Raw genomic sequence first — 25,679 nt, forward strand, 5'->3', positions numbered from 1 at the left:
ATTTTGGATAGACATCAAGGAAATAACCTATCATTTTACATGTATGTTTAAAAAATAAGTCTTCCATTAATTATGAACCAAGTAAGTTTCAAGGTCCAATCATACTATCATGATACATACATCATGATAGATATTTTCACTTAGAGTGGTTTTGGAAGATTTACACTTTTGATAATTATTATTTATTTTCACTTGGAGTGGTTGGGAAGATTTACACTTTTGATAATTATTATTTATTTAATAATTGGTCATAACTGGGTAATTAAAGCACTTTCCAAATTATTAAACAAAATAAAATAAAAACTTATTAATCTTCATCATTGTGTTAAACCATCCTATAAAAGAAATAAATCATATAAAATAATGAGCAATAAAAGTTCACACATCTCTTTCTATTTACCATAATAAGAAAGAAATTGTAGAATCATTAAACTCACTTTTTGAAAAAGAAAAACCCAAGAACATAATAAAGTGCTCTTTTCCCTAACACCAAGACTATGGAAAAAATTAAAATGTTTCTCCCACCTATGTGAGGCTAAGGTTGAAAAAAAAAATCATTGCTCAATGGGGTCCACGAGAATATAAAATCTCTCATTGATGGGCCCACAGGAAGATAGTAGAATTATCCCTTTGAATTCCAAACCATGGAAACGCTGCCACTTGTGAATGCCTTGTTGTTGGGTGGCAGATATTTATCGTTTCCCTTTTACAAATATCTGCACGTGGGCCCACCGACAGCCAGATATTTCCTCGCGGCCGTGCCTGACGTGGAAAAAAAGTGCCACGACTCTGCCCCACACCCTATCGTTATTCTGCCCGAGGCGGTGCCCGATTTCTATTCGATCTTTAACCTCATCTCTTCGCTTCTGCCTTCGCCGTTGAACAGGTGTGGTGGCAATTACTCTCTTGTTTCGTGGGCGTGCCAACGAATCGAGGATTTCCATATTTCAGGCATTTACCGTAGATCCAAGCGATTCTTCAGGTCGGTTTTTTTACGGTTTTTGTGGGATTTCAGGGTACCTGAGGATTCATGGATGTTAAGGCAAATTCGTTAGGTGGCTCTTGATTTTCAGTAAGATCCTGGTTCATACGTGATTCTGTGCTTTGGTTGGGCATCAAGGAAATTTTAATCGATTAAAATCGAATGGGTGTTGTTAATTAAAAGCTTCCGTACAGTTTGAATCCTAGTTTTAGCATTTTTGACTATGGCTTCGGCCTATCAGGATTATAGCGACAGAGATTTTAATTTGGAGCCTGAGGCAGAAGAGCATCCCCTGGATTCTGAACACAGTACAGGGGAGAAAAGGACTTCTGCGGCGGTTAGTTCTCCGTTATATTATTCAGATTCTGAAGATGATGGATGCTGTGGGGATTCGGGTGGTTTCGGAAGGGCCGAAGGACTGGACTTCCCCGAGACCCACAGGCTGTTGGCATCGTCTTCAGTCTCCAGAGGAGCTGGGGGAGGGGTTTCATCGAACACGGATGGACAAGATTCTGCCAGCAATTCGGTAGGTTTTTATTCTCCGAGAACCTGCCTGTGTTTTGGGTTCATTAGTTGTTTTTTCTTCCAGTATAAAGCCACCATGGCCGGACGGCCATTTTTTATTTTTAATTTTTAATTTTTTCCAAGTATAAAACCCATTGGAGGGCCATTATTGCCTTTCAAGCGGAAAAACCACCACGACTGTAAGGTCATTTTTCTTTTGTTTTCTCAATTTTAAAGCTACATGATTGGAAGGTCATTCTGTTTTTGTTTTTATTATATAAAATTGTAATGATTTCAGGGTCATCTCGTATTTTAAAGGAAATAATGTTTCGAAGGTCTACACTTTCTGATGGCAAGAATATAAATAGTTTTTGAATTGTATGTGTGTAGTTCATCTATTAACGTTAAAAGTTGTCACTCTGTAATCCCATGAGAGCAACACTTAAGATTTCCGTATTGACATCAGAAATCGCACTTCTTAAACTGTTTGAAATTCAGCCAGCCATAACTAGGTCCTCTTTTTGCAACTGGCCTACATAATGGACTGCTGTCCGTACGCAAACAGTGCTTCAAAAATCTCTGATTTCTCAAGATATTTCCTATTTTTCTTAGTTTTTCAGGTTGCTGAGTTATCTGGTTTTTTTATGTCTAAGATTATGCTTGTCAAATTTTGCTTTTTTTTTTAGCCCCCATTTTTCCCCAGTTTTCTGAGTTGGTGACCCCTGCTGTTTTTTTTGTTTGTTTATTCCTAGTTTCATAATACTGACCGCAAGAGTATAATATTCTCTTATTCTATTAAAGTAATGACAAACTTTTATACTAATATTTTCTTATTATATTAAAGTAATGACAAACTTTTATACTACAGCACAGCATTACTTTCATTGTGTTATGACTAGCACAATTAAATGGCTGATAAATGCTTATAGCCATCAAAATACTTATGTGCCATTTGTAAGGCTGAGAATTTTAAACTCCAGGATAGGAGTGGAGGTAACACTGAGAATTTGTAACTCCAGTACAGGAGTGGAGGTCAGAAACTGAAAAATGGCTTGGAAACCCTTCGATGAAGAATATTCTCACACTATTAAATCCACACCATCCATAATTCTGTAAATTTTATTTTTTAAAGATTGGAAATTCTGTAGGCCTATTCTGTAATAGACCACGCCTATCGGCATCAAAATTCGCAGCTGTTGGATTTTATAGGGTCTAGATACTCAATTGGATATGAAGTGGTGTAGCCTGATTGAGTAGAATTTAGAGTTTATGCAATCTAGCTCAATGGAGATATTCGGGTATGTGCATAAGCGTGTGATAAGAATCCAATATCTACAAGTGCCTAGATTATATGTGAACCAAGGCATTGTTGCCTTAAGGGGCTAACATTTATGTAATTTTTGCAGCCAAATGGATTGTCTGAGTCCTCTATTAACCATGGTTAAGGTGGAAGGCCATGCTCAAGTTACCGATCTTTGTGGAAAATAAATGTACATGGCTTTGGATTCGTTACTATGTACAATTTAAGGATGGTGTGGATTCCTTCCTAAATTTTAAACTGTTTTCTGGGTCTAGACTTCAGCTCTGCCCAGTAATGGATTGAAATTAGATACTAATCAGTATCAAGGAGTCTAGATAAAGGTAATGCTCTTGCACGTGTAATCCGTTTAAGGCAGTCTTAGTATCCTGGGCATTTGGCCAAGTCAGTTGCTTCAAAAACGTAACTCTAAGGATGTTAAAAACAAAGCAGCCTATTTTGATTTCCATTTTATGATTAACCCTCTTGTGGCTAAGAGGAGCTGTATTTGAACGTGTTCTTTGTTCACCTTTTGTAAGTTGCAGTTTACTAGCAACAGATCTTTTTACAAATCTTTTTTGTTTTCATTTTACCAAAATGAAGAAATTCTGGTTTGTTAATAAGAACTTGTTTTATTCAGTTTCCAAGGATGGTGGATTCTCCAGATACAGAATGGACTGATGAGAAGCATAGTTCATACTTGGACTCAATTGAGGCATCTTTTGTCAAGAAAATGTATGACAAGGAGTATTGTGCCCTTGATTTGTGCGGCCAGGCTCCTAGAGAGCAAGAAAATCTTGATCCAGATAGCGCTGAATCAAGGCTTAATTTTCCTTCTCCTTTCAATGAGGTAATTTTACATTCCATGATAACTGTGTTTGATTTGGTTTTGATTTAATATGCATGCTCTAGATGACTAATTAATTTATTTAAGGGGCTTTTCTGTTTGGAGTCTTGGACCTGTTTGATTTTTTTTTTTTTGAAGTAAAGCGTGTGATACTCATCGTTAAAGTGATTCTACTTATCTCCAGTTCAAGGTTTGGCAAAAAGGACGTTGGCGGAAGCCACCGCAATTCGATAAGGGTCAACAGTCAGCTGCTCCAACGGTTCTAGGAAGCCCTTGGGTACAGCACTTTAGAAAACTGGTCTCTTCCAATAAACAAACAGCACCATTTAGTTCTGTCAATGAATCTGGGAGCAGTGGTGCACAAAAGGGAGCAATCATGTTAAAGCATCCAGGTAATACTAGTGCAGCCTTAGAGAAAGCTCCAAATGTAGGTCAAGGGACTTGTGCCTGGCATCATAGGCTGCAGAGCAACTATACTAGTTTTCCTAGCCGTTGTGGCAAAAGGCAGCTGAGTGCTGTTTATGATAAGAAGTTCAATGTTTCTGCCACTGCACTCACAGGTGAAACTGAATTAATGTCATGTTGATTATCTTGTTCATTATGTAAACAATATTTGCACATGTTTCCTTTCATAAATATCTCTATTTATGTTATATTAAATTGATATTTTGGGTATCAGTCAATAGTGTTATCTGATGATATTGTATTTCATGCAGATCAGAATGTTGATGATGAGACAAAAGTGGAAAGAAGTCAAGGTATTAATATATTGGATGCAAACCATAATTTTGAGGGCAATGCAAGAGGGGTAAGAAATCAAAAGAATCTGGAAGTAAATGTTGATGGTGGCTGTACCTCCCCCAGAGACCAGGTATTCTTTTAAATGCCACTTAAGTAAATTGTAAAATATCATATTGTCCATGTTTTAGTATTTTATTTTACTTCTTCCTTCTTATGTCAGTTTATTATGGTTTTTCGAGAAGGGCAATTCATGATTGGATATATTTTGAAATTAATACTTTAAACCATGTTTGAACTTTAGGTGGTTCCATTGCTTGGGAGTTTTAATGCTGAGGAAGCAGGGGATTGTAATTATACTTCGAAGGTTCAAGGTTTCTCTGCTGATACAAATGAACAGTTTAACGATTCAATCACTTCCATACCTGCAACATTAAAAAATAGGACATCTATTCTCAAACATAATCCGTTATAATGAAAATATTGGTGATTTTACAACGGATGACTCTTCATACGAATTCTTAATTGTAAGTGCAAAAGGATGTGGCAAACTATCAATGGAACGGAGTAAAGAAGGAGAAAGTTGTGACAGTTTCTCAGCCATCAGAAGGATCTGGAATTTATTTGGTGCAAACCCTTTACTTGGAGGAAAGCTTAAGATGGAAATTTATTAACAACCAATCATTTTGAAGAGCTTCATGTTACTTTACTCATTCTGATTTGGATACAAGGAAAAACTTCTGAGTAATGATATCTCTACAGATGGAATTTTTACCTGTCTAAAGAATAGACCAGATTGTATACATATCTTTGAATATTATTTTGTTCTTAGTTGAGAAAAAAAAAGGTTCAAAGTAGATCAAAGGTATCATGTTCAAAATATATTCTTCCTGTATTTATTCTTCAGAGCTTCAAGCTATTGCAAACTTTGAAAGCACACGGGAAAGTTAGAATAGTTAAAATTGAACACAATTAAACTCACCCATTTTGTGAGCCTTCTTCTCGTTTAAGTTGAAGTTGGACTGTTATATGACTTGTGTATCATAACATGTTGCATGAGTGTTGCTATTGGATTTCTGGTTTTCACTGTGTAAAGAATGTTTGAGCCAACACATTTAGAGTTATCTCATCACTTATCATCAGGAGTGTTCTCTTTCATTCTATTGACAGCCCTGATGATGAGGCATGGGTTCACTCAAAACACATTGGGTCGAAAATTCTTTACGCTGTGAAAACCAGAATTCTAGTAATTTGGCCAACTGTGGAAACAATATCCATCCAAAAATGTTGCACGAGGCTTATGTTATGGCCAGCAAGCTATATGGGTCGAGAGACATGGGTTGAAACTTGATAGTCAATATGTCGAAGTATTGATTATTTTTCTTTATTATACATTTTCCCCTTTGTTAGTTGGGGAGGGGGGTACGTAATTTTTGTGTTACCGTAGTTCATTCTTTTGTAGCTCCAAGTTAGCAATAATTGTTAACTACTATTAAGATTTTGGTTACCATAGTTCATTCTTTTGTAGCTCCAAGTTAGCAATAATTCTTAACGACTATTAAGATTTTGGCATGTCAGCAATAGATGGTTTTCTCAAGGATAACCTTGGACAACTATGTTTGTTTTCTTTTAATTTTATAAACGAGGGTCTTTGAAAAATCTTCAAGAGCGATGCTGTTATTAAATCGGATAAGCTGTAAAAACTACTCCAACACATTGATTTGTGTGAAGCATCCCTTGGTAAAATGTGAAACTGTAGGAAAGATATAATGGAATGTGATTGAAAGGTGAAAATTTCATGAATTGTGCATTTACTACTCAATAATGCATTGATGATATTGGATAAAATATATAAGTTATTTGTAATAGTAGTTCTGACCATGCTTAGTTTCATTGGCTATGCTAAACTTGCACAAGTTGTTTAAATGAGGCAAATTGGTGCCATCAAATACTCTTAATAAACATTCTTAACAATTTTAGTGTCATGCCTTGTGGGCTAGGTTTGGCTTGGGATTGTTATCTATGTGATGCTGCAAGCTATCTTAAGACAATAGCACATCCCTATGTTGGGATTTTGTTCCATATTAATGCTCCCTTCAGTTTTAACTTTTTGTTTGTAGTTAATATTTTGTGGGCACTGAAAGTAAGTTTATTCATTTCTGGGAGTTGGGGAAGAACTTGTAAAACTTTTGCTGGCAAAAACTTGTCATAAAACTTCACTCCTTTGCTCATCAAAGGTTGCTACTGTGAGGTTGCTCCTTTATTTGCTACTCTTGATGAGGTTACTCCCTTTTTTGAGCCTTATCTAGGCTCAATTTCAAGCATGCATGATTTGTTCAAATGGGTCATTTCTTTTGTTTGTTCATGCAACATATAATGTCTAGTTCGATCTTGGAAATCGGGTCTGCTTCAGTGCTACTCATATGCTTATAATTAGAATGCAAGAATCACTATGTAATAAAAATTTGATGAAATTCTTTATATATACAAAGTATTTCAACGATCCCATAGTTCACCAAACATGATAGAATTTGGAAATAAGGTGAGCCAAGTTGCAACCCATAGAGAAACCTAGGAGTAAGGCCCCCTCGAGTTGCAATAGTGTGCATGGCAATGAACCCTTGCACTCGGACCTCCCAACAAAGGTAGCAATTGCAAGAAAGTTATAAACCTTCCATCCTTGATTCTAGGAAGGCTTATGTCTTGTGATATATACTTTCTTTGAGGCAGACATTGAAGGAGGAGAGGAAAGCATCTTAGATCCTTTGGCCACTTGGTCTCCTCTTGGATCCTGCCCATTTAGAAGAGAAAAACAATAGAGGAGGAGATAATGTCATTTTACTACTTTTTGATGGCTTAGTGTTTAATTAGGTCTCACCTAATTGGAGTATATGAATTAGGAAGAGAAATCTTTAGGAGGCCCTTTGATATCCAGGCCTTTGGTTGGGGCCTACCCTATCAGATGGCATAGGAGGAAAGAAGACTTTTTACACATTCCTTGATTCCCCTTGACCTTCAAATGAGTCCCATCCAACAGGAAGAGTGGGGCTTTTAGGGATGATTAAAATAGTTTGAAGGACGTCTCATATCCCAATCTTTGATGGTCCCACCCATTTGAAGGTTGGGGCTTCAAAGGGGTAAAACAAGATCTTGCATGCTTGATTCATTTGCTTCTTCGATATCTTCCCAGATGGGCCCCATCTTGTTGATCTCAGCAAGCAGAGAGTTGGGAGTTCGAGTGTGAGAAGATGACCCATTGACAGAGGGTGTCACACCAATCAAAAGTGGCTGCATACCCTAACCGTTTAATCGCTCTAGCCAATGGAATTATGTCATGAATCCTTCAAGCAGATTAACATGTTTTCCAGTATTCGAAGCTCTAAACTTAGAAAGACAAAAGAAGATGAATTCAAGATGTTGAACCTGCATCTCACCCAAGCAACGAGGGAATAATGAGAAATAACAAAGGATATGCGTCATGTGTGCAACCAGTTTGCTGTTGTGAGTCGTGACACATACTATTGCGTTGTTCATTTATGCAAAGTGCTTCAATCTCTTCTTCTCCACACTCAACAATCATTCTTAAGGAACAAATGGAATAAAAGTGACAAAGGTGCATGACCAATATGCATGGAGGGTGTTACAGTAATTTCCGCTGCCTCATCTCCTCTAAGCACCAACACAAAAGGATAATTTGATATTATTGAAGCAAGGAGTCGTCACCAACAATGTATTTAAAAGGATCAGCACAACAACGAAAGGGTTCCTTTACCATTCGATGTTATTCAGTTTTCCATTTAATGTTGGTCTTTGTTTATCCTACGTCTATATTCTTCGAATTCCACTGTCTCTACCGTGTTGCCTATGACTATCACTTTTATCTTATTCAAGCCTATTTCCACATGACATGGAACTTTGCTTGATTCTTGGATTTATCCCATTGAATGTACTCTTTCTGTATCATTGGATATAGACTCTAGAGTCTTCTTGGCTTAAATAATAATTTCTTTGTTCAAGTTTTTCATGGAAACATCGAGATAAGAATTTCAATAGTCTTTGTACGTTCTCTGTATAATGCAAAAGTGTTGTCACTATATTAAGTGATTAATCTTTTAGCCTATAGTGACAACACTTACAACTCTTTTGATTCATCTTATAGTGACAACACTTGCAATGAATCACTTGTACAAGTTTTCTAGGGACAACTTGAGCTGCACTTTGTACCTTATACAGATCAATATGTTTTAGTGGATCTTGCTTCTATAACTTTACTAGAGGCCACCTTCACTATGTTGTGGAACTATGATGATGTGGGAGAAATGACATTTAGAGGGCATTATATCTTCACTATATGGCCTATATTCAACATTAGGGGGGAAGTTGTGATGCACTTCCATCTACCGAAGGCCTCCCTTTAGATTAAGTGAGGAAGTTGAGAATACCTCCCTTTAGATTAAGTGAGGAAGTTGAGAATAGGGTCAACCATATTTTGAGTTATGTATCCATAAACACACTCACTTTTGTATCTTGGCCATGGCCAACCTATATCTGAGCTAGGTATCCTTAAACCCGCTCTTATCTATATTAAATCAGCCACTCTTAGAGGTATTTGAGTTGGTTATCCATACACCCACTCTCATTGGTATTCAAGTTGGGTATTTACAAACCCACTCTCATTCGTATTGGGTATGTATAAACCCATTCTAAAGTGTATTTGAGTTGGGTATCCATAATCCCACTCCCTTTATATCTCCACCATGACTAGCCCTATATTTGAGTAGGGTATGTATAAACCTAGTCTCTCATTTGTATTTATTATTCTTTTCCATGGTCTCTTCCTCAACTTAAGGAGGGATGTTGAGATGATGGTGTAAGCTTTACTTGATCCAATGCCGATCTCACTTTGTAATCATTATTAGTGTTCTAGGTCTGGGTTAAAGTTGACCTAGTCATCCTTCATTTATTATATTCCCAGGTGGTTATGGCCAACCTAGTCATTATAGTGGGCCCATAACCCTCCTCTTGGGGCAAGTGTCCTATCCCTTTAGTCGTGTATAAATACACAACTCAACTCTCATTAGTCACATCATCTTTGATCAATCATCATATTGATCTCTTAAAGAAGTAATTCATTCGATTTTAGCTTATCAGCACTATATCAAGTGTGGTACTCTTGTTCAATGGTTATGGCTCTCTCTCTCAATATATATTACTTTGTAGTTGTTCTCTTTTATCTTGGTTACTAGCATTGCTTCATCTTTTATTTGTGCAAATTTATGATTTGTTGGATTAGGGTTCTGTTGGTTGGTTCGATTTGATCCTCTCTCTTTCGTGTGGATCTCTGTGAGTGCTAACCAAGTTGTTCCTATGATGCTTTTAAAGTTGGATGTAACCACCTTTCCTCATAGTTAACCACTAAAAGTGGTAAGTATCTCCCAAACACCTCCTACTTTTCCAAATTTGAGAGATGACTTCAAAGTTGTGGTTGAAACTTGGGCCATTAGAGTTTGTTGAGCCCCTAGGAATCGTGCTTGTCATTTCAGAAGATGTTTTACCGATCTTTAATGGTGATGGTTCAACCTCGAACATATATTTTTCTTTTTTAGTTACAACTGGTTATATTTAAGATTTGGCAGTTCAAGATTTCACTCAAATATTCTAAGAACAAGCCCTTCAATCATATTGTTGGAAGTGGTAGCATGAAGTGCCAATTTCCAAAAGAGACCGAGAACGAAGCATTCTAGGAGTGTTTTTTTTAATAAATATTTTAATATACTTTGATGGATATACATTTAAAAAAACATGCAAAATGACGAATTAGTTGCAGAAAAATGAAAACATTCCCACCTATTTCAGGGTATCGTTGGGTTTCAACAGTTTAGATTTGAGATGCAGATTTTGTGGATCAGGTGTTGTTTCTTAGCCACTGCCTCCAATCTAAGGTATTAGTTTTGGCTTTCAATATGTATTCTAATCTATGTGGATTTGAATTTAGTAGGGCCAAGTATCCCTTATTTGATATGCCTTCATTGCTATATGATGCTCCTGACGTTCTCAATCTCCGTGTTTCACTTTGATGGTGACCCCTTTCGTGACCTATATCAAAATATGTCTTAGTACTCCACTTTGGGGGGCATTAGTCTTCAGGGTGATTTTAATGCCCACACCAGGGCTTCACAGTTATTGATCATAATTGAAGTGAGGGTTCTCTTTGTCTCCATGAAATGGACCGAATAATTGTTGATGTTCAAAGAAAGTTTAGTTGATGGACCTAACCCTGTAATTGCATATGTGAGACACCTTCAAGCTTGGTCGATCCCACAATCTCATCATTCTTAGTGAACTCCTGCTATTCAGAATCCAAGAGGTACACTTGTTTTCCTCATAGAGGCGGTGTTAATGTTGTTGATTATGTCTTAAGCTAACCAAGGCTTTATCTCCCATATCTAAATTATCTCTCTTTCTCCCATGCTCCACATTGCTAATCATGCATGGGTTTCACCCTACTGTTCACTTCCTTGCTTCCTTGCCCCCTTGTTCACTTGATAACCCACATACTATGATTCACATCGATATAGAGTATGTTAATTCCTATACATTCCATCTCTCCCAATTTATGGCCCATTTCACCCACTTTTCTTCCGTTAATATGACTACTGCCAAATCTGACTTATCATCAAAGGTCCTTTGGAAAGCTGCTCTAGACTCCTATCCTCATACACGCTACAACAAGCATGTCTGCCCCCCAGGTAATTGCTCCATGTATGACAAAGAATGCAAGATCATGCCTGACTATCTCTATTTTGTCCTCATTCATGACCCACCCTCCATGCTATTTGCACTTTGCATAATGAATATTGGCATCTTCTTCGACTTGGAAAATGAGGCTTTCTTGCTTCAAGGAGCTGTGAACTTCTCTTGGCCCGCTGTATTTCCTCTAAAACATTTGGCATGCCCTCTTCCCTAAGAAGTTTTCTCTTTTGTTTGGCATTTACGACCTGTTATCACAAAATCTAGCACTTTAGAGTGCTAAGCCTTTCACAAAGTGCTAAGACTAGTGGAACATGGAAGTGTTACCATTGTCACCTAGGCAACAACTTCTTTTTGTTTAGTGAAAGATTGATCCTACATAAGGGAGGCTTCCTTAGTAGCTTCATGGGTTCTTAAGGCAAAAGAAAGTTAAGTTTAAAGACATCTATATAACTACTCAAATACCACCAATGAGATATGATATGCAAGGTAAAGATATGAAATTCAAGGTAAAGACGAGCATTTTTTTATAGCTACAAGAAAATCTCATTTGTGTCTTGACTACATTTAGTGTCATTGATCACATGGGCTCGTGATTATTTTTGGCTAGTTGAGGGCTTGTTCCCTTCATATACAGGTTGAGTCGCATCAAATTTGATAGATGGGGAGGATATGTCAATAATACCATTTCTAGGAGATTGAGATTGAGGAACACCTGCCTGTAGATGTCCCATATATTATAAAATCTAAGGGAGATGTCATTACCTCTTCCATGGTTTTGGAGGATCTCTTGCCGCCACCTTTCGCTATCATGAGTTAGAGATGTCTATGTTTATACATACACAAGGCAAACACTCATAGATTCCACATCATTAGATTCATCACCTCCATTTTTCAACCTATCTTGGTGATCGTGTTAGGACATTTTAAATTCTACACCACTAGATTCATCACCTCCTTTTTTCAACCTATCTCAGTGATTGGAAGTGTTAAGAGTTGTGCGAACTTCCCATCCATGAACATGGATGACATATCCATGGACTCGGATGACATCGGATATGTAAGATGACACACATTCTCCCACTTTTCTGATGATGCTTCACCTCCATGATGTCATGGTGTTGCCCTCAATGCAAATAAAAAAACTAGACACTCATCGCTAGAGTTCTATTCAGTCTTAAGATGTTAGGAGAGTCCTAGCATACCACACTCATCGCTCATAGCTAGAGTTCTCTTCAGTCATAGATGTTATGAGAGTCCTAGCAAACCATACTTGGGCTGCTCCTCATCTTCACCTAGCTAGGCCCTATTAGCCCTTGGCACTTCTTAGAAGTTATTTTGCAACTGGTGCAGTATGATTGTCCATATTAATGTTATTACCATTTTTGGGTTCGCCACACGAGTCACTTCAATAAAACCAAAACTTAAATGGCGAGGGACAATTATTTAATTGTTATCTCCCATCCCTTATTGTGCAACATTACTGTACTATGGTGGTTCAAGATGTGGTTGAGATTATAACTCAGGCTTGAGAAAATCTTAGTGGTCAGCATTTGGCATGGATAAATACTTCAATGTTTTTGTGGATGTAAATGATGATGTTAGAGGTATGTGGTGGTCATGATGGATCTCTTCCAAGTGGTAGAATGCCAAAGAACTTTGCAACTCTCCCATTTTATTTCACACCATAATGCTTCTTTTTAGTGCGTAGGCACACCTATTTTGTGATATGCAATAATATGGTAGTAGGTTTTGTTAGATAGATGATGCCAATGATGTATTTTTACTCCTTCTGCTTCAACCTCTATCTCTATCTATATATTTGATGTTGCTTAATGTTTCTTCTTTTCTAGGGTTTATCTTTTTGGTTCACTCCTCATGTGGCTCTTTTTTTCTTTGTACTTTCATTTGTATCTTTTCATCCTTTATCCTTCAGAATAATCTTGGCACTCCCATATTCCCATGTAAAGAGGACATATTCTAGTCTCATTGACCCATTTTTGGTCATAATAAAATTATCTTATTTTCCAATTCTATGTTGAAATGATGGTGTGTAATCTTCAATTGTGGTTACTCGCTATGACTCAAATCCCTCATTTTTTTAATACTAGGTTATGGTTAAATAGTCAAACTAGTCAACATTATTTTATTATCTATTAGGTGGTTATCGCTGACGTAGTCATTTGTCTGGCCCATAAACCCTTCACGGGGGGAGCCAGCCCACCTCAAGAGTTTTGTATTTAATATGTAACTCATGCACCATGTATATCACATATTTATTCATTAGTGATTGATTCTTTCTAGCCCACCTCAAGAGTTTTGTATTTAATATACAACTCATGCACCATGTATATCACATATTTATTCATTTAGTGATTGATTCTTTAGTCTACAAGCACCATATCTTTCTCTATTGTTCATGGGTGCACTTCTCTATGTGATGTTCATGGTTTATGTTATGCTGTATTAGGGTTTGTTAGTTGGTTCCATTTGATCCTCGGTTATGAATTGTGATCTCAACATGTTGTCAGAATAGGTGTTAACCTCCTCTTATTCAACTATTCTCTCCTTTTATGCCCGGTGTTCTACATATGATTGGTGTTTCTCCTCTGTGGCTGGAGTTCCACTATCATGTGCACACTTGTGTAGGGCTGTTCATTTATCCCTTGGAGCACTTATTGCACGATTATTTCACAAATTCTATGGTGTTGTTTTCACATATTTGCTTGCCTATATCCTTCTCTTTTGCCTGCCAGTATACAAGAGCCGGTGCACTTGTACCTTTTAGGGTTTCTTCTTGATCTTGCTGGTATTTTCAGCATCCAAAAGAAGATCGAATTGGCCAAGTTTTGGGGCTGTTTTATTGTGTTTTTTGCTTGCTGGAAAGCTTCCTATTTAGGGCTGTTTTGTGTTATTTTTCTGCCATAGCTATTGAAGTTTACACTTGCTTTCTGTGTTGACTATTCATGCTGGTATCTTTTGCACCAGTCCTCTTTTCCAGCCTCTATTCCATGCTGTTCTGAAGTTTTTTGGCAGGTATTTTTTCCCAAAGGGCTGCCATCATGCTTCTTTGGGTTATCTCATTTGTCCTAGGGTTTCACCCATCTTCAAGGCTCACTACAGCACTGATCTGTAGGTCTTTGCAGGAAATCTGAAGGGTTTTATATATTCTTCTTTAAAGGACTTCCTAGCAGGGCCCACTTCAAAGTATCTGATCCAAGGTAGTTGCTTGGCAGCAGAATTTTCTGGGGTATTTAGCTGATCTGTGGAACTATTGTTGATTTGTTAAGTGGCTTTTGCCTAAGGGTCGTGGAACCAGGGATTTTGGATCATCTTTGTTATGGGTTTGCAAACCCTCCTTTGCCCCTTCAACGATTTTGACTCTAAAGATTTCTTTTGTTGAAGCAAATGCACTTTTCCTACGATACACATATGATGGTGTACTTTGTTGATTGAACTGTATTTGCTTCATATGGTGATGTTCTTGGTATTGACTTGACCTTATTTGGAGACATTCCTTATATTCTAGCGATTGGTACTTTTATATTGGATATTGTAGTTGGTGTTGCAAAGCCTACTCAGATATTGACGATGATTCATAGTGACTCTAACAGGACCAGGGATACCGCTTTCTAACTCCTTCATCACAGTTTCACTCACAGATCGCATTATTTCTCTCTCTAGATGACTCTACAGATGATTTTTAGCTTTTAAGCTTCTTGAAGTGTATCAACGTGTTGTTGTGGATATTATTCTTCACTCTATTCCATCGTCCTTAATGGAATACTTCATGCAAGATATTTTAATGGAGTCCTTTTCTATATTTCTTGTAGATGCTACCCTTGCTAGGTTGTGGAACCATGTTGATATTGGAGCTATGGCATTTGGGGAGGTTCTATCATTAGATGGCATGCATTCATCATTAAGGGGACACGTTGTCATCTAATGCTCTCTTCTTGGCCTCCTATCCATCTTCAAGGGCGATGTTGTGGATTTGGTTGAGCCTACATTGAGATGGGTATCCATAACCCTCTCACCTTTTTATCTCGACTTTGGTTGATCATCTATTTGAGTTGGATATCCCCTTACCGACTCTTAGTTGTTACAATTGGGTTGGGTATTCACAAATCCACTCTCACTAGTATTTTGGCCATGGCCACCCTTTGTGTAGAGCAGCGAGCTAGGTGTTTATGAACCCATTTGTGTGAATATTCACCATTGTTATCAGAACCAAACTGAAATCAGTTGAACCGACGGGTCTGACCGTTTTGAGCACCAAACCAGTCCGACTGGTGACATTTAGTCGGAAAAGGCTGGTTTGGTGCCGAACTTTTAATGAACTAGTAGGTTTCATACAGAGGCAACCAGTTCTGTATGACGTGGCTAAGGACCCATGAAACTCAAATTTGTTTAAAAAACAAATAATTTATGAGTGGAGCAGCTAATACTATGTAATTAATGGTAATGTTGAATTCTTAAAGTATAAGAGTGAAATTATCACAATTTCATTGGTTTACTCAAGTTTTTAACATTAACATTAATTGTTTATGTTTGAGAGTGTTTCCAATTTCATTGGATTTCATATGGAGAAAGTAAAATTTTAGATCCTTGTTGCCAAAAAATCTTTCAGGCCTTGTGAGGGGACTCACAAGGCAACGGCTCTGGAATTTCTGATTGCGTTCCTGCTACTTACCCCATGGAAATTGTTGCTCTGCTTGCCAGTGATGTAATGCTGAATACATTTGCATGGGTGATTAACCGCATCTTCCACTATGGCTTGTTATTTATTTTGTTAGATAAATTTGACCATCTTTATTCCTTTTTTAATGGGGACATGTTTGTGAAAAGAAGAGGGGACTCACAAGGTGACGGCTCTGGAATTTCTGCTTGTGTTCCTGCTACTTACCCCATGGAAATTGTTGCTATGCTTGCCAGTGATGTAATGCTGAATACATTTGCATGGGTGCTTAACCGCATCTTCCACTATGGTTTGTTATTTATTTTATTAGATAAATTGACCATCGTTATTCCTTTTTTTACGGGGACATGTTTGTGAAAAGAAAACTCAACAACATTCAAGTGACTTTACATGCGCGTTAGAACACACCAAACAGCATCATTACTCACTTATTAAAATGTAATAACCTTGAGGTACATATAAACAACTCCCTATAACTCTGTTCACTGGAAATTAAACGTTGAGACCTCATTAAACTACCTTCGATTCTAGTACAAGAAAAACAATCTGAGACAGCACCTCTATATTAGCTAACAAAAAATAAAACTTGCCTTATCATTGAGGTTAAGTGAGATTACAGCACAAAAGTGGGCATTATTTCTAACACTCTTCCTTAATGGCCATTTCATTGTTCTCAACCCCAATTACGTTTCTAAATTTCCTTAACTTTTTCTTGCGCAATCATTTGGTGCATAAATCTGCATTCTGATCTTTAACTTTTTCTTGCGCAATCATTTGGTGCATAAATCTGCATGCTGATCTTTAGTCCTACTGTGGATGAACTCAACCTCTCCCTCTTGTACCTTCTCTTGAATGAAATGGTAATGCAACTTGACGTGTTTTGTTCTGCCATGATAAACTGGATTGTTTTCTATCTTTATAACAGTCTGTCTCTTGAATGAAATGGTAATGCAACTCGACCCGTTTAGTTCTGCCATGATAAACTGGATTGGTTTTTCTATCTTGATAACAGTCTGGTTGTCACTCATTAAGCTGTAGTATTTTTCTGATGAAGACCAATGTGACTCAAGATTCTTTTCAACGATACTGCTTCATATGTGGCACTGACAGCTGCTTTATTTTCAGTGTCAGTTGAAGACAAGGCGTCTGCAGGTTGTTTCTTTGCTAGGCCGAGAAATGATAGGTGAACGCAAGCTGAAAGGTGTACCATGTAGCAGACCTCCTGTCATCACTGCAAGCTGCCCAGTCTTAATTTGGAAAACCTTGAATCTTGAAATCTGCGGTTTTCTCATACTGAAGATTATAATTAAGACTGACATACCGAAGGATCCTCTTTGCCGCCTTTCAATAAATTTATCTTTCGCTGATCCATAAATCTGGAAGTCACTCCGATGAACTCAGATTGGGCATTGTGGTGGTTAGATATACAAGGTTGCTGCCAACAAGCTGTTTGCACAAGGTTTCTAGTATCTATGGTTGATAACTTTGCACCAGTCTCCTTAGGGTTTAGCGATGGTTTACATAAAGTCACATGGAGATTTCCCATGCATACTTTGCTTGGGACATATGGATAGAATTGGGTTCTGGCTAATCCCTGAGGAGTCATGCAGAAGACCAAGATCAAACATATCAAATGGCTAACGAGATCAGCTTTCAACCCACCTATCACATCTTTCATTATACCCAGTGATGATCAGATCATCCACATACAAGATAATGATAATGATATCACCTACTTTATTGATTGTCACATACAAATTGGGATCTGATGGACTTATATCAAATTCAATTTGTTGATTTTCACATACAAATTGGGCTCTGATGGACTTATACCAAATTCAGTATGTTTGAAATAAGAATCTGTCTTCTGTCCGAGGTTACGGGACTTGCCTAAGACTCGGGTACACAATGAGACGGTCTCTAGTGCAGTATAGAAGAGATTTATAATATCCAGTTTTATGAGACGGTCTCTAGTGCAGTATAGAAGAGATTTATAATATCCAGTTTTGTAAACATGTTATACATTTTGATTTGTCAAATTACATGAAAATAAAATAAAATAATATAATATAATTAATAATTATAATTATTAGTAGAATATTTTTGCTAACTCAAATTTTTTAAAAGTAAAATAAAATTAATAATTAAACCAGTCTAAATTTATCTTAATTCTAAATTTACCCAGCACCAAGAGGGATCAAATCTACTAAGCTGTAGACTTCTTTAAAAGTGAAAAGAGATTTGATCATTCTTGGTATTTGGCAGATCTAGAGTTAAGATAAATCTAGGCTTGTTTATGCTCTACTTTTATGCTGTCATTTTTCCATCTACTTTCATCAAAGTAAACTCTTGCGGGATTTCACAAGCTTACAATACAGACCAAGGGAATCAAAGGAGTTTTTCCAAACTAAGGAGTTTTTCCAAACATGCCCAAAAATATAACAGAATGATGGAAAAAGTTGTCTAAACTAAAAAAAAGAAAACCCACATTGTTACATTGAGGTACTTGCATATAAAGCCCAACAATATGGTAACTAAATTGAACGCAGAGACAACTACCTTAATTTAGTGACAGAGAAACAACGATCTGAGACTACCTTGAATTCTGAATTCAGTGACAGGAAACAACTTGAGACACACTTTAAATTAGCTAAAAGTAAAGATCACTTGTTTGTCTGACACTTCTCTATTGACTGAATTTTAGTGAAATCATAACAAAGAAATGGGAATGACTAAGACCACCTGTCTTGTGACTGAATTTGAGTGAAATATATATATATATATATATATAGTTTTATATACATAAATGTAATATGTGCATATATAATATATGTATATGTCATAACATATGTATATGTAATAACATATGTACATGTGATTACAATTTATATCTAAACGTAGTTTTTTTTAATTAAATTATTTTTGGATAAAATTAGTAAGCATTTCTTTTAATTTAGAGGATGATGCTTAGGGTAAACCAGATTTTTTAGAGCTTAAAGTTGATAAAACCATATGTTCATTAGAAGCTGAACATGATTAATGCAAAAAATTATCCTAGGTGGGGATAATGAACACTTGTCTTCTCAACCACTAGGACATAGACCTAATTAATATTAAAGTACACATACATATACTTGTAATGTAGATATGATTCCATTTGGAATGAGAGAGCAATGTGAGCAATGAAAGAAATTCTCTTTCAACTTAGCCCATTATAAAAAAAATAAAAAAAACCTTTAAATCATTCTTCAAACTTGTTAATGCTGATTATGATGCTATTGTGTGACACACACAATAGAAGCAATCAACCAAGGGGATTGACATTGAGACCTACATGAAGCTGAAAGCACTCAACTACTCTAGCTAGCCCATTGGGCTAACCTCGAGAGGCTTTATAACCTTTTAACCCATTGCCTCTCAAATTTCTCTCCCTTAAAAGTGGTTGATTGAAATTTCAAATAAATTTTCAATTAATGATGACCCTTCTATTCTTGAATATATTTATGCCTAAATCTTCCCAAGGTAATTTTACTGGTTGGTTCTATTTTTATTTTAAAAGTTTAAGCCATTATTATATTGCCTTTTTTTAAATAATTATTTTGCTCAACATCATTTGCTTCATAGATAGCTCTCCTATTTTGTATTATGTGAAAACTTAAATGTTCAATACCTTGCCAAATAATTTATATAGCCTTATATGAATTGACTTATACACTCAAAGGACCCTAAACCATGGTGTTTTAAGTTTATGATTGAGCTTAGTATTGAAGCAACATTTAGACAATATTCCTTGGCCACACAATTCATCACAAAGCTTGATTATGTCTTCAATAGTGATAACTAATTGTTTTCACATTCTAAAATATACTCAATTAGTTGGTCCATTTTGGAAATCTAATAATAGCTTCTACATCATAGAGGTATTTCATTTTAAGATTTTACCTCTTACATCCTATTGCAACACAATCTGGCACGCCCAAATGATATCAAGTCCCAATCATCAAGGGGCTAGTTTCATGCATCTCAGGAAGGCTACCCATTGTCACCTTGGCAACTCTTCTTCTCACTTTTGGTTTGTTCTTCCCTAATTTAAAGGGTGATTCCCTATAAGGTAGAGATCACTAAGGCTATAGAGTGGAGGCATAAGGTGATGTAATGAAGAGTAAGTTTTGACAAAAACAAGTAGTTGTAGCAATAGTGGAATAATGAGTTGAGTGCGAAGGGAAAGATGAAGGAAAACCCCAAGACCAAGTGCCTAATCATACCTTGGGAAAGTGGAGAAAATGAGTATAGATCAAAAAGTGTAAATGCATAATGTAAAGCACTAGGTGCTGTTGTGCTTGCCACAAATTGACCTTAACTTGCTAATTTTTATAGCCGGAAATTACCTTTGATGGCTAGAATTGGCATACTCAAGCATTGCCATGAGAATGTGGTTAGGTCACTCTAGTCAAAGTTGGATTTATTGATTGATAGACTATGATTGATAGACTAACATAACGACAATATACATAAAAGGTATATCAACCTCACATTATCCAAATGAGCATAATTCAGGAAAATAATCATAACATGTTACAAGGGTTTTGTAATACAAAATAAACATGTGAAAATATATAAAAAGGAAAAACTCACATAAAATTAATATTATGCATTATCTTTCGTCCAAGTTTGGAGCATATGACATACAAATGAAGTCCAAGGGGAGAGCTCTTTAAAGTTTAATCCAAAAACTTTCAACAACCATTACAATGGAGAGAAAGCTGTTAGAGTATATTCTCTTAAGCAATACAAAATATTTATTACTAGTTAACTCCATAACAATTAAAAAGAAACAATGTAATAATGGAGTAGTTAGATGCCTCCTCAATCAATGGTTGACTATGTATATGTGGACACAAACCCTCCAACAAAATTTTCCCTCATTTGAAAATAGGAAAAAGATTATGATATAGGAAAGTCGACCCCACCCCAAAAAAAAAATTAGTTCAAGATACTTCCAAAAGGAGCAATGTGGCAACAATTAAGGAGGACATGAATTTCCCTTGATTTTTATGTAATTTTAAATGTTTGGAAGTATCTCAAAGGTTATTGTGGAAGAGGGATGAGATTCCTCTCTTGGGTTTTGTTTCTTTGAATAGGTTGTTCGTAAAAAGGTGGCTAGTCAATGAAATATTATGCCTTATGGTAATCAGGCCCAGAGAGGCCATCTATATATGTAATCATCTTTTCTTTATATATAAATATTGTGTGTGTGTTCCCAGATCCGTGGCGTAGACATGTAATTTGTTTATTCTTTGTGTGTTTTTATACTCTGCTTGGGTTTGAATCCGTAGTGTCCATTTTACGAGTCCTGTCACGGTTTTATATCCATTGTGCTGTGTGTTATTCGAGGGATGAGCCACAAAGTTTTAATATTGTTTGTGCGAGGAAGCTAAAACCCTGAGAGAGGTCAAAGCAGATCTCAATGGGAAAAAGGACAGAACGCTAGTGCACAGGGTCGAGGAGGGCTTTGGTCGAGCCAGAGGATCCACGACATAAGTTCCAAGTTTAAAGGAGGGCCAACCATCTCGACCCTCGACTCGGGTGGTCGGGCTCGACGCTAGTCATCTGTCACGAAGAGAATGTAGAAGAGCTCGACCTCTGACATAAGGTGAAGGCAGCCAACCAACAGGTTGGGTCCTTCGCCAAGTCGGGTCTTAGCAAACTTGTGAGAAATGGGAAGAGGGGTCTGACCCCAGGCTACAATCAAACTTGATCCGTGGCATCAAGGGGAATGTTGCTGCGAGATTTTGGTACATTTGAAGCATGGTTTGGGATCTCATTATTGTGTCGAATATCGTGAGTCATCGCTGTAGAAGTTAAAGATTTCACGGGCCCATAACCCACAGGCTCTTGAATTGGATCCACCAGGGGATGAAATGAAACCCCCTAGAATCAATCATTCATCCAATGGTACCAGAGCACATGACGAAGGGGAGGAGTTCCTGAAAGAGAACAAGAGAAGTTCTCAATAGGTGAGCAGAGGAGAAACTGCCAAGCGAGTGGAAGAAGATCGAAAGGTTCCCTAGGAAGTGAATCAAGATGCCAAAAGTTTGAGCCAGAGGAGGAGAGCCAGTGAGGTGTCGGTGAAGGATGTCGGTGAAGGATGTGTAGTTGCAACTCACTCAGAAATACATGTGCAAAAGAAGACCGGATGGACGAGATGCAGCGATGAAGACACATGATCCGGAGATCATGAAAATTTTCAAGCGCAGGAGTTTGATGCAGGAGTGTCGACCTACCCCAAACATAAATCAGTTCAAGATGATTCCAGAAGGAGCAACATGGTAGTGGTTGAGGAGGACACAAAACTCCCTTGATTTTTATGTAATTTTAAATGTTTAGAAGCCTCTTGAAGGTTATTGTGGCAGAGGAATGAGATTCCTTTCTCTCTTAGGTTTTGTTTCTTTAAATAGGTTGTCTGCAAAAATTGTTTGGGCAACTAGTCAATGAAATATAACGTTGTATGGCAATCAAGCCTAGAGAGGCCATCTATATATGTAATCATCTTTTTATATATATATAAATATTGTGTGTGTGTTCCCAGATAGACATGTAATTCATTTATTCTCTATGTGCTTTTATATTCTGCTTGGGTTTGAATCTGTTGTGTCCATTTTACAAAACCTGTCACAGTTTTATATCCATTGTGTTGTGTGTTATTTAAGGGATGCGCTGCGAGGTTTTAACGTTATTTGTGGGATGAAGCTATAACCCTAAGAGAGGTTAAAGGAGATCTTGGCGGGAAAAGGGATAGAATGCTAGGGCACAGAGCCGATGAAGGCTTTGGTCGGGCCAGAGGAATCGTGACATAAGTTCCAAGTTTAAAGGAGGACCGACCATCCTGACCCTCGACTCAGGTGGGGCCTTGTTACAGATCCATTTGGGCACATCAATCCCATCGTCCAGATCAGTGTTTTAGGGCTCATCAAACCCTAATTTCAGTTGCTACATGCTCTAAACAAGTCATCCCTTTGAATGCCTCATTCCCGAATAATTTCATGACTTGAAGACATCCAGAAATGGCCTCTCGAGGGACCAGCATAGGTAGGCCCATGTAAGGGTGCATTGCAGAGCAGTTAAGTCCATGCCAGGGTGCTTTGGAGAGCACTTAGGCTTCCTTTCACCTGCGCTAAGCGAGTTTGAGTGAAATTCACATAGGGTTTGGGGAATATTCTTATCTTTTGGAGTCATCTAGAAGGTTCCCTCACTTATAGACTCCTATGAGTTCGAAAATGGATGAGGAATGAGTTAAGATGCATCCTATCCTCTCATCCCTTCCTCCATGGAACTAATTCGAAGTATGGAAGGCCATTCAATGCTACCATTTATGACAAAACCTCCTTCATCTCCCTATAAATTGACCACCCATCTGAGTGATCAGGCGCTGGATTATGTTGAATTGTAAGGAGATAATGTTGCTATGAGATTTGGCTTTGAAGCAAGTATTGTAATGCGACAAGTTTGTCATGCTTTTGATGTGATGTGGATGGGATCCAAGCTGGAGGAATGGCTTTGAATCAGACACAAATGGTTGTATTTCCTTCTTCTATTTAGTAAAGTGTTTGAACCTTTCTCCCATATGTTTGTATTGTTTTATAATGCTTATATGTGTGAAATGTATCTGATTCCATTCACTTATATCAATAAATGTTTTGCTTTGATCGATTATTTGTTTTTTGTTGTGTTTACAGGTACCTCTCAAGCATATTAAGTATGGGAAGAAGCGACAAGATCGATGCAAAGGAGACGAGAGGAAAGTGGAACTATAAGTAGGTCTTTTCATCTCATTTATTGCTTATAGGGAAAGACTAAAATACTTTAAACTGTTGTTCTAGATATGGCTACTTATTTAGGGAATTAGTATTTATCCGTAGATACCAAATTCTCCAAAACAAATTGGCGACTTCGCTGGGGAAGATCCTCTTTCCTAGTAGCTTATCCACCTCCTAGGACATCCTTGCAGACCCTACTTGTGTTCATTGATTGTATTTTAGCTCTTTTGCATTGAAAATTTGGTCAAAACTGTGTCAAATTTCCTTTTGAAATGGCTCACTGTCACCAGCACAGGCTTGTGAGGGACACAGTGCGCTACAGAGCACCCTTGGCTTAGGGACAGTGCTTTGAAGCGCACTGTCTCCCATTCAGGGCTGCGCTGATCCTCCTAGGGTTAGTTTCCCACCTTTGGAATGTGTTTTTGCCAACTTTTCTCTGCTTGTTTGCTTGCTGATTGATCAATTAATGTCATGGCTCAGAGAACAAGTTTCTATCTCCTTGTCTAGCCCTACTTTGACTTGATTGATTAATGTTTCTTAAATGTTTTCTTTGTCATTATCGGCCTATAGTCAAAGTTAGAATATAGTTGATTAATCTTTGTTCGAAAGAAAGTGTCGTAAAGTCTTCTTTTCCTTCGAAACATAACTGTTGTAAAGTCTTCGTTCTTGTAAAAAGATTGATTGATTGTATGTGCATTATTTTCCTTTTTTTCATCATAACATCAAGGGATTTGAAAAGAAAAACTTGCATCGTTCATATTGTAGTTTGTGGATGCTTGAAGGAATAGTTAGGGAAATTGCATTAGATGTGCTCTTTGCTCTTTGTCAAAGATCTAATTTCTGTATCCCTACTAGCTAAGGTTTTCACTGTTCAATTGAATGAAAATAATGCTTATCATATTAGTTTCATTTTAGGAATTGCAAACATACATCACTTGGTGAACCTTGAAAGGAAAATTCTAAAGAAGATCAACTTAAAATTTATCTGAATTTACCTAATAGAGCATTGTCACCTAACGAATAACATTTAGAGGCTCTAGGCTAGAGACGTGTTTCGGCGTCGTAAAACAAAGCAGCTGTTGCTAACTTCTCTGCAATACATCCTGAATGTGATACCTCATTCCACGTACATGAGTATATTGTAGCTCGTCCACGTACTTTCAGGTATATAGGGCGGTGTTACAGTACGTAAAGTATGTGGGAATGCTCTCGCTGTGCGGTTTTGCATTAGACAACGCTTATACGGATTGGGCCTCCACGTACTTTCGGGTATATATGGGAAGACAAAACTAGGTTGTTATCCATCCTTAGGTAACCGAGTCAGTCGCCTTGTACACTGTGGTACACCGAACACAACATTCGGGGAGATTGCCTGCACGTACTTTTTGGTTCGCCAACAGGTATTCTGCAGTTCACAGTTGCTTAGTAAACCTTTTGCCTAGATTATTCCTCTTTTGTTTTGTTATGTTACTTTGATTAAAATAAAATTAATTCACTGCTGATAACATCCTCCACGCTTGCTCCTTAGTTAATATTAGGTTGAAACATATGGCGACAAATCCAGAGTCCACCGATCAAGGTATTCCTTTTGATGGGAATCCTAGTCCTTTCCCTGCGTTTGGAAATATTGGTGCTCCTTATATGGCTACATTATCCCTACTGAGACTTACCATTGGCTTGCCAGTATGGTTGGTTTCAACCTCCTTGGTTCAAAATGTCGTGATTTCTCCACAATCGAGTACAGCGCCAATTGGACAAAATCAACCTTCAGTTGATCCTAAAGTTGACCCTTTGTCTTCTTCCTCGGTTGTTTCTTCCTCCCCTTCTTCCTCTTCGCCTGGTGAAAGTATTGGTACTAGTAACCAGGTGGCTAAGAAGAAGAAGAAGGGGAAGAAGAAGAAGAAGAAAATTCAGCAGAGGGGCAACCAAGCAACCATTGCTTTGAATGGAACATCTGATGTGAAACCGCCCGTCAAGCCTCACAAAGTTCGATATCCATGCGAACTTTGTGCAAGTGACCATCTTCTTCGAAATTGTCTTGATAT

At 37.4% G+C, this 25,679-nt stretch overlaps 1 protein-coding gene across 3 annotated transcripts; it reads left to right on the forward strand.

Moving 5' to 3' along the window:
- Nucleotides 1-859: 859 nt before the first annotated feature.
- On the forward strand, nt 860-17,482 carry LOC149219591 (uncharacterized). Of its 3 annotated transcripts, none has more exons than XM_089384411.1 (5): nt 860-1,508; nt 3,424-3,633; nt 3,815-4,190; nt 4,347-4,501; nt 16,943-17,482. In XM_089384411.1, the coding sequence occupies exons 1-5, from the start codon at nt 1,206-1,208 to the stop codon at nt 17,189-17,191; spliced, it is 1,293 nt and encodes a 430-aa protein (XP_089240537.1). In that variant the 5' UTR covers nt 860-1,205; the 3' UTR covers nt 17,192-17,482. The 3 variants fall into 3 exon arrangements, with proteins under 3 accessions (XP_089240537.1, XP_089240538.1, XP_089240539.1); XM_089384412.1 differs by having other exon boundaries at nt 16,949-17,482; XM_089384413.1 differs by lacking the exon at nt 16,943-17,482 and adding an exon at nt 4,673-5,077 and having other exon boundaries at nt 862-1,508.
- Nucleotides 17,483-25,679: the final 8,197 nt, after the last annotated feature.

Source organism: Pinus tabuliformis, chromosome Q, assembly GCF_031772625.1.
Source record: "Pinus tabuliformis cultivar Carrire ecotype Pingquan chromosome Q, CPIR1, whole genome shotgun sequence".
Taxonomy (NCBI): domain Eukaryota; kingdom Viridiplantae; phylum Streptophyta; class Pinopsida; order Pinales; family Pinaceae; genus Pinus; species Pinus tabuliformis.

What these genes read in the sequence shown, in the direction of transcription:
- LOC149219591 (XM_089384411.1), top strand. Translation starts at nt 1,206, where the DNA reads ATGGCTTCGGCCTATCAGGATTATAGCGACAGAGATTTTAATTTGGAG. An exon ending in AAGATTCTGCCAGCAATTCG is followed by an intron (nt 1,509 to 3,423) that starts GTAGGTTTTTAT and finishes TGTTTTATTCAG; the next exon opens with TTTCCAAGGATGGTGGATTC. An exon ending in GTACCTCCCCCAGAGACCAG is followed by an intron (nt 4,502 to 16,942) that starts GTATTCTTTTAA and finishes CTTTATTTTCAG; the next exon opens with TGTCAGTTGAAGACAAGGCG.